General features: G+C 38.7%; 2 protein-coding genes across 4 annotated transcripts in view; one reads left to right on the top strand and one right to left on the bottom strand.

Annotated features, from left to right (window-relative positions):
- THAP10 (THAP domain containing 10) overlaps positions 1–8,500 on the bottom strand; it is a gene marked incomplete at its 5' end in the record, with an annotated part of 12,671 nt that extends 4,171 nt beyond the window's left edge. The window contains 2 exons of the mRNA XM_082733860.1: positions 7,593–8,252; positions 8,360–8,500. Coding sequence (XP_082589986.1) covers positions 7,593–8,252; positions 8,360–8,500 — 801 coding nt within the window. The remainder of the gene's footprint in view (positions 1–7,592; positions 8,253–8,359) is intronic.
- A 35-nt stretch (positions 8,501–8,535) lies between these two features.
- Positions 8,536–14,090, top strand: part of LRRC49 (leucine rich repeat containing 49) — a 160,380-nt gene continuing 154,825 nt past the window's right edge. For 2 of the 3 annotated variants that reach the window (XM_082733857.1, XM_082733856.1), the window contains exons 1-3: positions 8,536–8,656; positions 9,310–9,366; positions 11,263–11,350. In XM_082733857.1, coding sequence (XP_082589983.1) covers positions 8,609–8,656; positions 9,310–9,366; positions 11,263–11,350 — 193 coding nt within the window. In that variant the 5' untranslated portion in view covers positions 8,536–8,608. Of the gene's footprint in view, positions 8,657–8,731; positions 8,827–9,309; positions 9,367–11,262; positions 11,351–14,090 lie in introns of those variants that run through there. The other variant, XM_082733858.1, reaches the window with a different exon arrangement.

The raw sequence follows: 14,090 nt of genomic DNA, 5'->3' as shown, positions 1-14,090 counted from the left end.
GCCTATGCACTTTACAGTAAAACTGGAAAACAAAAAAATATTAGAAGCAGCCAGAGGAAAAAGATACATTCTCTTGAAAGGGGCAATCGGAGGAGAGTAATGCCAAAATTCTGAAGGATTCAGAAAGATCGCAAATAAAAGGATGTAAAAAGATGTCCTATGCCAACGCTAACCTAAAGAAAGCTGATGTTGCTATATTAGCACTACATAACACAAAAACTGTTAGAATTAGAAGATCGAATACATAAATTCAAAATCACAGTGGAAGATTTTTAACATGCCTCTCCCAGTAATTAATACAGTAAGTAGACAAAAATTCAATAAGGATAGAGAACCTGTAAGCACAATTAATAGACATATGTGGAACACATACTCAACTGCAGAACATGCATTCACCTCAAGCGCACATGGAACATTATAAAAACTGATCTATGTTTTGCCTAATACAAGTTTCAATAAATTCAAATGATTAAATTCATATGCTGTAAGCTGTCTGGCCACAATGTAACTGACCTGGAAATCGATAACAAAAATAGAACTACAAAATGCCTGTATGTTTGGAAATTTAAAAACCCACTTCTAAATTACCCATGAAAAGATAAGAGAGAAATTTAGGATGAAAATAAAAGGATACTTTAAGCTAAAGAATCATATTCCATATCAAAAAACTTATGGGACTCAATGCCATGCTTACAAGGGAATTTATAGTCTTAAGTGCACAAAAGACTATAGAAAAACTAATTAGGCTTAATTAATTTAGAGTAGAATCATTAACATCACACAAAACATTTATTCCACAAAATATTTCTAACATATCCTCATTTCAGAAGTCAGTTTTTCCTATATTAAAACCACTATAGGGAATTCTACAATTGGGAAATAAGCATGTGAAACTCAAATGCCTCTTTGGCTATTAATATGAAAGCCCTGGAAACCCATGATCCAATTTAAACTTTCAAGAAGTTACAAGAACAGTAAATAAAAGTTTTTTAAAAAATTCAAAAAGTAGAGGAATCAAGAGTGAGCTATAGGGCCGCCTGGGTGACTCAGTGGGTTAAAGTCTCTGCCTTCGGCTCAGGTCAAACTCAGGGTCCTGGGATTGAGTCCCACATCGGGCTCTCTGCTCAGCAGGGATCCTGCTTTCTCCCTCTCTCTCTGCCTGCTTCTCTGCCTACTTGTGATCTCTGTCTGTCAAATAAATAAATAAAATCTAAAAAAAAAAGAGTGAGCTATAACGTAAACTATGGCACTTGGGTAATAGTGATGGGTCAATGTAGGTTCATCAGTTCTAACGAATGTACCAACTCTGGTGGGGATGTTGATATTGGAGGTGACTGCGCATGTGTCTCTATAGTCCCCTCAGTTTTGCTGTGAACCTAAAACTTCTTAAAAAAAAAACCCCTAAGTCTTACAAAAATAATTTTTAAAATACTGGAAAAAAATTTAAGATGTTTATTTATTTGACAGAGAGAGACAGAGATAGCCACAGAGAGTAAGAGTGGGGAGGAGAAGGGAGAAGCAGGCTCCCCTTGAGCAGGGAGCCACACAGAGGCCTTGATCCCAGGACCCTGGGATCATGACCTGAACCAAAGGCAGACACTTTATCCATTGAACCACCCAGATGCCACACTACTGGAAAATTTTCTTAAAAATTTAAGCAGCGGGATAAAATATGAAGTATTTGGAAATTCGTGTTTTGTCTTCACATAAGCAAGCAAGTTCGTTATTCTGATATTCTTCGCATGAAATACCACATCTTAATATGTACAGATAACTTTAAGTGAAGTTTTCACTTTTTTAACAGGCTTGCTTAATGGAAAAATAGAAGCAAATATGTGTTAATCATTTAGCTCAGTACTATATAAATCTAACCTAGCAACTAAAAAATCAAAGTTGAAAAAAATAAGTACCGGGAAGGAAAAATGACAGAAAATAATGGAAAAAAGAAAAACCAAACCTAGAAAGAAGACCAAGAAGTCCGTTTATTCCTTGAAAAGATTAATAAAAATTGATAAACACCTGATGAAGCAGATAAAAAACTGAATGAAAAAGCAAAAATCATATAGAATACATACAGATCATATAGCATTTTAAAAGGTAAAAAATTATTATAACTTTGGGTCAATATATTTGAAAACTTTGACAAATTTTTAGAAAAGTGTAATTTATCAAAGTACAGAAACAAAAAACTGAATAGCCCTATAACTGTAAAAATAAAATGAATCCATCATTAAAAATCTTCCCACAAGGGACACCTGGATGGTCCAGGTGGTTGAGCATCCAACTCTTGGTTTCCTATCAGGTCGTGATCTCAAGGTCATGAGATCAAGCCATGCAGTGGGCTCTGTTCTTAGCACGGAGTCTGCTTGAAATTCTCTCTGCGCCTACTGCTTGTGTGCACACGCTCTAAAATAAATAAATAAATCTTAAAAAAAAATCTTCCCACAGGGAAAACTCCAGGACTAGGTACGGACCTGGTATCTTTATCAGCAAACTCTACCAAATATTAATATCAAATTTATTAATGACTATATGCCAATTTTTAGAATCATTTCCAGAGAATGATATGAGGAAATAACTCCACATTAGTCAGCATAATCTTGATACCAAATCTGAGAAAGACATTTTTTTTTCTTTTAAGATTTTCTTTATTTATTTGTCAGACAGACAGAGGCAGGCAGAGGGAGAAGCAGGCTCCCTGCCCAGCAAGAAGTCCAATGTGGGACTCAATCCCAGGATCCTAGGATCATGACCTGAGCTGAAGGCAGATGCTGAGCCACCCAGGCACCCCTGAGAAAGGCATTTCAAGAAAGAAAAATTACAGACTGAGTTTGCCCATGAACACATATGTAAAAATCCCAAGTATTAGCAAATCAAATTAAGCAATATTTAAAAGAGTAATACACCTTGGCCAAAATGTGTTTATTTCAGCCATGCAAGTTTGGTTCTGTATTTCAAAACCAGGTAATATAATTTACCACAATAACAGAATAACGGACAAAATATATGATCATGAATAGATTCAGAAAAAGCACTTGATCTAATTTAACATCATTTATGATTTACATCTGTAGCAAAAACGAGGAATAAACAGGAGTAAAAAAACTGCAAAAAAAAAACTGTAGCAAAAATCATATAAAATGGTAAACTTAAAGGCTTTCCCTCTGGAAATAAGAATGAGAAAAAGGATTCCTCATCACCTTTTTGGTTCCCAACATTGTACTGAGTTTCTAGTTAGCATAGCAGGAATAGAAAATAAAAGCACAAACATCAAAAACTATTTGCTGACATGTTATAGACATGTAGAAAGTTGGAAAATATCTATAAATTATTGGAATAAATAGGTTTTTACAAGGTTTCTGGATTCAAGGTCAACAAAGATCAATTTATCTACATAAATACATAAAAATAAAATTTTAAATACTGTTTATAATAGCAAAATCAAATAGGAATAAATTTAATAAAAGATGTTCAAAACCTTTACATAGAATGCCATAAAATATTTTTAAGAGGAACATAAGAACCCAGGTAAATGTAGGGATACACTACATTCATGGATTGGAAGAACTGTTATTGTCAATATGTCTTTCTCCCCATATTCACTTATAAATTCCATGTAGCCCCAATCAAATCCCAGTAAATAATTTGTGGAAATTGACAAACCAATTCTAAGATATATATGGAAGTTTAAGGAGCCCCAAATAGCCTAAGACATCTATGAAGATGAAGAAGGTAAGAGAAATTGATTAATTAAATGTTGATTCTTAATATAAGCTACAATAATTAAGGTACTATCATACTGTTGCAAAAATATGCAAATTGATAAATGGGCAGAATTTAAAAATGTGGAAACAGACGTAATGTGTACATAGAAACTTAACTAATGACAAAGTTGATGCTATAGGATGAGGATATGCTAGTCTTTTCAATAGAAGAGGCTGAGTCAATTGGATATGTGGGAAAAAATGAAACTTAAACCCTATCTCACATCATAAACAAAAGTCAATTCTGAATGGGCTGTAGATCTGAATGTAAAAATTAAAAGCAATTAAATTTATAGAAGGCAGTATAAGCGTGTTTTAAGCATTAAACATATAGAAAAATGTTGGTAAGTTGGTTGGCATTAAAATTAAGAATTTCAGTACATCAAAAGACACTGTTAAGAAGGAAGAGGCAAAGGCACAGTGGGAGAAGATATTTGAAACATATTCAATTGACAAAGAAGCCAGAATTTATTAAGAATCCGAAATCAATAAAAGTAAGATAACCCAATAGAAAATGGGCATATCACCAAAGAGGCTATCCACATGTTCAATTAACATCTGAAAAGGTGTTCCCTTACTAATTTCATTTACAAAATGGGAAATGCAAAGTAAACCACCACTACACACCTTGCAAAAGGACTCAAATGTGGAAGTCTGACAAATCAAGTGTAGGCAAGAATAAGGAACAATGTACACTCTCACAGGCTGCTAGAAAAGTGTGAACTGGTATGACTATTTTAAAAAACCACTTGGGGGCACCTGGATGGCTCAGTGGGTTGAGCCGCTGCCTTCGGCTCAGGTCATGATCTCAGGGTCCTGGGATGGAGTCCCGCATCGGGCTCTCTGCTCAGCGGGGAGCCTGCTTCCCTCTCTCTCTCTCTGCCTGTCTCTCCAACTACTTGTGATTTCTCTCTGTCAAATAAATAAATAAAATCTTTAAAAAAAAAAACGCTTGGAATTATTTATTGAAGTTTAGCATAATACCATGTCCCAGCAACTGTAGGTATATACCATGAGAAATGTGTGCACGTATGAAAAAGACATGTTCAAAAATGCATATAGCAGCATTACTTATAATCGCCCCCAAGTGGTAACAACCTAGATGTCCAAATAGAGTAGAATAGAGACATTTTTTGGCATTTTCATACAATGGAGCACTATATAATAATTAAAACAAATTTCCGATATATATGAAACTATATGGATGAATCTCACAAATATATTGTTGAACAAAGAAGCCAGAGGCAAGAAATGCCTATATAATGGTTCTATTTTATGAGGCTTACAAAAAAAAAAAGCAAACTTGTTTTCTCCAAGGAGTGAAGGCTTCAGCTCAGGTGATACAGGGGTCCCTGGGTTGCTAGCAGTGTTCGATTTCTTTGAGCTGTCTAGTGGCTACACTTGTTCAGTCTGTGTTAATTTAATGACAATATTTGTCCACTTCCCTGCATATTTTTACATTTCAATTAGACAATTTAAAAAATACAGCTGGATAAAAAATAAGAAGGAAAATAATCACAGCCTCATGAAGTAAGATATCAGATAGTACATAGTACTCCTCAGAGCCCCCTTTCTTCTGGGAGATGGTCCCTAATCTTTTCTCAAGCTCCCTGCAGATAGGGAATATTCAGTTACATTTATCCACATAAAACCCAACTATCCAGAACAGTATCTATAATAGCCCTCTGTAAATGTTATACAATGCCTGGAAATTAGATTTTTAGTCAGTTGCTCCTGGAATTGGAAAAATAGTGAGTGGGGAAAGGAGCCAGAGGTCGCACAAGTACTTTCTTAGCATTGTTTCTAGGGCTACTCAATCCAGACCTGGCTAAAAATATATTGCTATCAACTCTAAACTCTTTTTAACCTTATATATTTCTAAAGTAACTATTACTTAGTTTCCTAATAAACAGCAAGTATATTAATTGCATTAATATGGATTGTTAGAAATGTTGGCTAGATATATTAATATATATAATATTCTAATAGCAAAGTAGGTTTGGTATGTACTCTGGATCTCCTCAAGGTTAGCCTTTGTTATAAAATCTTTGTTTCACTAGGCTGGCTTTTCTTCTCCCGAGTTTTGATAGGTTGGTATAATTATGAGGAAGTAAAAAGGTAAAAGGGTGTGCATGGCATGTTCAATGCTCCTTTTACTACATATTTGAATTTGTGTATTATATATGTGCTTAGGTAAAGGTTGGATGAGTGTGATAGTGGACAGATAATTAAAGGAAGGGGCAGATGTCTTGACTGGTACACAGCCTGGTGAGAAGGGCAGCTGGCTGAGAACTGAAAATTCCATTATAGTACAAAAAAGTGTTCTTAGAGTCTCATAATCACTCCACAAATATTTATTGAATTCCTAAAATTTGCGAAATATTGTCTAGGTACTGCCAATACAATAATGAAAATGTCAGATAGGACCCCTGCTCTCACGGAGCTTACATTCTAATGTGAAGACAGACATTAAGCAAATGACACAATTATTTCATGAAAACTGTGATGTGTTATTGATGTATGATACCAAAGCATATGAACTATATGAAGAATGAAAATACATAATTAAGGGACCAAAGGGGAAGGATGTTTGAATTGATTTTTGAAGTAAAAAGACTTAATTGATGATAATGGGGAATGGGAGGAGCATAATTCCAGGGCATTACATGAAACAAATGAGTGAAGGCTTGTTGGTAGGAAGGAACATAGCATGTTCAAAAATGGAAAAGATCAACATGACTGGTGTATATGGCGCAACAAGGGACAGTGGCCTTGGATAGGACTAGTATGGTAGGCAAATAGCGTGCAAGGACATGTAGGATGTGTTAGTAATTTTGCTCTTAATCCTAGTAATACCAGGATACCTTAAAAGTGTCTTAAGCATGCATTCCAATGTAGGAAGCAGGCTGGTATTTCAGAAAATGTTTTGGTCTGGCAATTGGATCTAGAGCAACTATTACAGGCCTGTGAGGAAATTCTTAATCTCCTGGATTGACATCCTTGTGTATAAAGTTTGAGTCTGGGCTAAAGAGCGCTTAGTCAAAGCCAAAATGTCAGTTACGGATCAGCTGACGATCACTTGGTGAACTCTTCCCATTTCTCGAAATGGATACCTTTTAGATCCAACCAAAAGTCGTAATTTAATCTCTGGGATGGTGATAGGGATGATGCTTGATTATCTCAAAGAAGGCTGGGCAGTCTTCATTAAGATGGGAAGTGGGAAGAAGATCTGGTGCCCGGATGCAAAACAAGTCTAGTCGGTGCTTATGAGGACTAGTCAGGCAGCAGAAGAGGGCAAGGTGCGAACATGAAGCTCACTAGGATGTTTTAACTTACAGGGAGCGAGTCAAGAGGAAGTTGAGGGGTGCGAAGAGATATATCGGCAAACCCCATTTTCATCCGTGGCTCCACACCCCCCCCCTTCCCTCACCATATTGGCAGTTAAAATCATTTCCTAAAGCTCAGGTTAATGTCGAGCAAGAACAGTTACAAGCATCCTTTTCCTTGAGATTTGCGCAAATGGGACCCTTTTTATTTAAAAAGTCTGCAGCGGACCGTGAAGGCGACTCTATAATCTAAAGGATGAGAGTGTGCGTTTGTGGGAGTCCGAGGGAGGGAGGATGAGGCAGAAGCAAACTATGTAACTCCCCAGCGTTCATGTCAAACAGGACCTGGCGATCCCCGCTACAGCACCCTCCTAATTTTACGGATGGGAAAACGGAACCCTTCGAGGGGAGATGACCTTCCCCAGGTGACACTAGTGGCACAGCCGAGCCACAGTCTGGGGGTCCTTCCGCGACCCTCGGTGGACTTCTGACGTCCCTTTACCTGTGAAGGCGCAGCCCTCTTCCTGGCCCGGAGGAGCGTACAGGAGGCTGGCCGCGGGGCGGTCTCTGCCTGCCTGCCTGCCTGGGGCTCTCCTCCCTTTTCGGGGCCGCCCGCGTGTTCTCCCTCTTCTTTCCCCTTAGGTGCCGGGGCGGACACCCGGTGCAGGGTGGGCACGGCGCCCGCTACGAGCCTCAGGCGCTGGGAGAAGCGCAGGTTCTTCTGGATAACCGAAGAGACGTCAAAACAGGCCGGAGCGAAGTGGTCGGAGCAGATGACAGAGCGGTCATTGCCCCCGTACCAGTCGGCGCGGCGGCCCCGCACGAAGCGGTCCCACAGCAGCCGCACCGCCCGGTCCTTGGGGAAGCGGAACAGCGACTTCCCGGACTTGGTGGTGTTGCCGCAGTGGGCGGCCACGCAGCGCGCCGGCATCGCCGCGGCCTCAGCCTCCGCACGCCCGCGCGCTCCCAGCCGGGGAGACGCCGGTCCCGCTGCGCCAGGCCGCGCGGCGCGGCGCCTCGTGCGTGCCCCTACCTCCGGCCACCGGAAGTCCCGAGCTGGGGCCCCACAGGGGAGTACGCGGTGCTCGGATATCGGCCTCCGTCCGCCCGCGGCGGTCCTCCCCGGAGAGCAGGACGCCACCGGCAGCGGGATCCAAATTTCGCGCGGGCCGAACTGAGGTGGGCCGTAAAGAGGGACGGACCGGAAGTGGTGGTTGTCACAGCTACCGAGGCGGCCGGCCTCTTCCCCGTGTCCTCCTCCCCACACTCCCGCTCCGTTTGCACGAGGCCAGGAAAGCAGGACGAGGAAGTGCGGACGCACCGGACCCCAGCAAACATCAGCGGAGGCTCTACCGACCGGGTGGGCCCCCCGATTTGGGAGAGGACCAGACCGGAAATGGTCGTCTCCATGGTAACCCCTGAGCGGGTTGCCTGGGAGATGACCCCTTTCGGTGTCTGAGTCTCCGCTGTATCGTCGCTTCCAAGGCAGATCTAACAGATCCTGGACTGTCTCCTGCCATGATTCCCGGGAAGTACCGCTCTGTTTCTGGCCGGGCTGCGAATAACGTAGGTTGGGTCTCGTGCCTTCCCTTCTCCCCCATTCGTATCGTTCTTTCTGACTGGCGTCTTTGTCCTAGGTGATGGGCTGTATTATTGGGACCAGGATCGCTGAATCCACTCAAGCTATTGTCTGACCGAGGCTTGAGATTCGTGGACTGGACCAAGGCACTTGGAGGGTATTTAATATTGTGTGATGGGTAGTCAAAGTCTTGTCCAGCTTCTTGGCTTCCAGAAGGTGGAGCTGGTCTGCTGTGAAAGGCTAAGACTCATTTCAATTCTTTTAACCAGTCGGTTTCCCACCCCTTCTCTTATTTAAGGGGGGGAAAAAAATGTATTATTGATAGGCACTCCACCTCCTTCACCTGTCCTATTGAGATATTTACGTAGACTTGAAATGGCAAGTGTCAGATACCTCAGGTTATAAGGTGGAGGGTTACATCGCTGCAGACATCTTGGGAAATAAATCACAGGGAAACCTTTTAATTCTTAGTCGCGATTTTATTGTTTTCAGCAGATCGTCAGAACATGATCATTTACCACAAACGAAAAGCAAGCATTCTGTTTCATACTAAGTGTTTGTTATCTGTACCAGTTTGGGGAGAAATATGTGTGTATTTAAATTAAGAGCGTATTTTATGCTATAATTTTTTACGTTGCAGGTGAATTGTGGGCTTCATCTGGTTATTCAAACATCGTCGCTTCCTGAAAAAAGCAAAGTAAGATTTAAGCAGATTTATATTTAAATCGAAGATAAATTATTTTATAACCTACACAAATAACAGCATGATTTAAAGAGTAGAGCTAAAATAATTTTTATTCTCTGCCCACCTAAAGTAAAAAAACCTCTTTAAAAAACTGATTCTTACTTCACCGATTACAAGAGGTGGGTTTTGTTTTGTTTTGTTTTTTATATTTAAACATTTCTTAAGTCAGGACTCTTCTTAAAATTGATGGCACATCATAATCGAATTAGGAAAGTTTTTTTCTTTCTTAGTAGTGAGTAAAATGATAGTATGTCTTGCTACTGATGGCATCTTATAATGGATAAAATGTAATAATATGGGGGATATATCTACAGATTCCATTTATAATCAGGCGAGAACATAATAGATTAGCAGTGAAACTATATTGGGCTTAATACTATTTAGAAGTTAAGATGTTAACACAAGATTCTTTTTTCCCAGATTTGCATACAATATCCGCTGGCCTTTCCATTATTTCTAGCTTTAGATCTGATTTTTGAGATACATGTTTTTCTTTCCCTCCTATCTCACCTCAGCACTCAGACCTACTCATCTACCTCTCACAGAACTGTCTCAAGACACAAAACAATTTTTCCTCCTTTGCCCAAGTTGGATAGCTCCAACCATCACAATTCAGTTTTTTCCCTAAAAGATTGTTCAGTAGATGTCACTGGGGGAACTCTAAAGTGAAGGACAGAGTTTACAAACAACAGCATGAGGAGGGTAAGGAGGGGCATGAAGAGGGTTGACGGAAGGACACCGTTAATCGAGGAGGCAGTAGTTGATTACATTAAATGTGAAAATAAACCCTTGAAAAATAGACCATTTGATCATCTTGAATAAATAGCAATTAGCTAGATTAATTGAAAATATTCTTTATTATAATTGGACATAATGGATCCTTGCCAAAGTTTTGCTAATTGATTTTGCTGGAAAAATCCCTTTTTATCATTCTAATGTATTTCTAAGAACTATGTGCCTTGTCCAGATTCTTTTCAAACCATTTACTTTCTCTAGAGTGGACATATGTTCTGAGAAAATACCTTCAGCTCATATAATTCATAAAGTTATAGAACAAATGCTGTTATAATGTTTATTATGGATGAATCAGAAGCATATAACTCTTTTATGATACATATTTAGGGTTTTTTGGTGGCTAATCACGAGGTTGTTTTTTTTTTCCCTCAGTCCTATCAAATAATTTAAAATCAATTTAGAGAATACCCTTTTTAGAAGGTTTAGATATACAGTTTTATTACACTTGGATTCTTAAAAGGAATTCTGATGATAAAAACTGATATTTTTTAACAGAATTTACTTTTTGTTATATGATTTTTGCTTTTTTTTTCTAGAAAATGGTTCTTTTAATCATTGTATTTGTGGTGAGCGTATGGAGGAATTGCAAGTGGTTTATAGCATAGTTTCATCTGACCCCATGAAATTGACTGTGTGTGTGTGTTTGTGTGTGCACTAAAAACTCTTAACATAAAAATTTCCATTTTAGCCATTTTAAGTTGTACAAATCTGTGATATTAAATACATTTACAAGGTTGTGCAGCCATCAGCAGTGTGTAGTTCCAGAACTTTTGTCACTCAAAAGGGAGTCCCTGTACCGATTAAACAATCACTCCCCATTCCCCCTTTCCACCCCCTTTGAAAACCACAAATCTATTTTCTGTCTCTTTAGATTTTTTTATTATCAGTTTTTCATAGATGGAATCCTATGCCATGTGCCATTTTATGTCTCTCTTCTTTCACTCAGCATGTTTTCAAGGTTCATCTGTGTTGTGTCTTGTGTCAGTATTGTACATAATTTTATAATTATCTTCATGACTTACTGTTAAATTTTCCCCCAAATATGTCTTTTAGGTTGAATTCAAGCTAAATAAAGAAACGCCATCATTCTCTGGTCGACTCTTACAACATGATCTTGAAAGAAACTACTCAAGTAGACAAGGTATTGTCAGCAAGTAGAGATCAGATATGTCTTATCTTATTTGAGTAATATTGCTTAATAATCTTGACTACCTAAATCCAAATAGACCTGAATTAAAAATGAAATGGTTCATTAACCAATGGTTCACTGATCAAATTGGTTTGGTATTTATTTGGATCAGAATTGATTTTATATATACAACATGGTAGATTATTTCCAATAGAAAAAGCAGTTGTACTGTAGTTCGAGGCTGGATTATGCACAACAGAATGGGAAGGAATCTTCCAAATACTGTTTTAGAACTAGGAAAAATGCCTACCTAATGAGGGTAAGAGTATGGGAACACATATGGCTAGGAAATAAGGGAACAGTGGAAAGAGTGAAAAGTCAGGAGTAGAAAAGAAAATCTCCCTTACTAACGTATATAATTATAGATATTTTATATCAAATGCCTTACACTTTAGTGTGCCATCACCTGAGATTTTATTAGAAAGGCAGGTTCTTAGTACTCCCCTTCCTTTCTTCCTCTTCCCCATTCTGATTTTGTAGGTCTCAAGTGGGATTTGGAAGTGTGCATTTTATTTTTTTAATTAATTATTTTTATTAATATAAATGTATTTTTTGCCCCAGGGGTACAGGTCTGTGAATTGTCAGGATTACACATTTCATAGCACTCACCATTGCACATACCCTTCCCAATGTCCATGGAAATGTGCATTTTTTAATTTTTATTTATTTATTTATTTATTTTTTAAAGATTTTATTTATTTATTTGACAGAGAGAGAAATCACAAGTAGGCGGAGAGTCAGGCAGAGAGAGAGAGAGAAGCAGGCTCCCTGCTGAGCAAAGAGCCCGATGCGGGGCTCGATCCCAGGACACTGAGATCATGACCTGAGCCGAAGGCAGCGGCTTAATCCACTGAGCCACCCAGGTGCCCCGGAAATGTGCATTTTTAATGTCTCAAGGGATTCTGAGAGATGTGGTTTGTGGACCACCCTTTGAAAAACAGTGCCTTATATGATCTGGTTATATTTCTGAAATGAGTTTTTCAGTTCAAGGAGAAATTTCCTTTAGACATTTGAATGGTTAGTTGGCTGTTAACAACTGCTAGCCATCTGTAATGGGCTAATGTTAAGCACTACAGAATCCTTATATACTGTACCATCTGCACCTCCTAGGAGTTTTATGAGGGGGTTGATCTGTATAGGCAGGCCCAGATTGTTCATCTCATTACTGCACGAACGTATGGTCATCTTGAATGTTGGATTAGTTTTCTTTTTTTGTTTTTGTTACTTTTGGACTTTCCTCTTAGGCCTGTCTAATTTGAGATGACTTTTTCTTTTTCTTTTTTAAAGATTTTATTTTATTTTATTTTATTTTTTTAAAGATTTTATTTATTTATTTGACAGAGAGAGATGACAAGCAGGCAGAGAGGCAGGCAGAGAGAGAGGAGGAAGCAGGCTCCCCGCTGAACAGAGAGCCCGATGCGGGGCTCGATCCCAGGACTCTGGGATCATGACCTGAGCAGAAGGCAGAGGCTTAACCCTCTGAGCCACCTAGGCACCCCTGACTTTTCTCTTTCTTATATCCTACAATCTAGTCTTGGCCAACTGCTAGACATGGCATCAATGTAACTGCAGTTCCACACTACGGGGAGCATCTGTCTTGCTCTCTTCGGTTCAGTTCACTACATATTTATTGAGTATATGCTATGTGCTAGATATTGTATTAGGAGCAGAGTTATAACTGTGAAATTGAGAATTCTCAAGCAAGATTCTTTATGTTTGCATTACAAATTTCCTTAACATTTTTATATAATAATATCTTATATGTGTTTTCTAAGTCCTGAGTCAAACTTACATACTTTTCCCAACCTATTCTCAAGTTAGAAGAAGAGTTTGTCATACAGATTTCTGGATGACTGGCCAGGTAAATTTATTTAAATGATAAGGTATTACTAGAGATTTGCTCTGAGGAAATAGAGTAGAGCACTGAATTGTGAACCTAAGAGATAAATAAAGTTTCATACATAAGTAATGACTCATGAAATACAAAATTCTTTAGGGAAAAATAAAACTTTTTTTTCATTGAAGGATTTCATTCAAAATTGTTCTCTGTGACAGGCTATTCATTTATATCCTGTTCTTTCCAAATGTGCATCCTCCATAGTTCCAGGCAATTTCATGCAAAGGAGACCCATGTGGCATATAGCTGTTTTTTTCTACTTATGTACTTACCATTCTGCCTGCAAAGACATAAAACTTTGGCAAAATTTTAAGTAGCATTTATCAAGAAGGTTTGGGAATTTTTCTCTAATAAACTGCATTCTGATATCTAATCATAATTTCTCCCATTTCCCTTTTTTCTCAATTTTTCCAAAATTAATTAAGCTTAATAGCCCATCAGCATAAATTAATCAATGGTACTCTCCGTTTAAAGGAAAGAAGCTGAATATTTTAGTTAGACTGGTAAATTTAAAACTTGGTATGTATATTTTTTGGGGCTTTTTAGATTATTGTTAAGAGTTCATCCCTGTATTCTTGGGATTTTATAAGTGCCAGATATTCCAAGGATACAATAAAATCTCAGTTAACCAGAATTTAACTTATTAGCTCCCTTAATTAAGAATTCCAAAATGTGGGGCGCCTGCGTGGCTCAGTGGATTAAGCCGCTGCCTTCGGCTCAGGTCATGATCTCAGTGTCCTGGGATCGAGCCCCGCATCGGGCTCTTTGCTCGGCGGGAGCCTGCTTCTCTCTCTC

Source organism: Mustela nivalis, assembly GCF_964662115.1.
Source record: "Mustela nivalis genome assembly, chromosome: 6".
NCBI classification, from domain to species: domain Eukaryota; kingdom Metazoa; phylum Chordata; class Mammalia; order Carnivora; family Mustelidae; genus Mustela; species Mustela nivalis.
The sequence above is the reverse complement of the archived record's forward strand: the minus strand, read 5'-3'. Positions and strand labels throughout refer to the sequence as shown.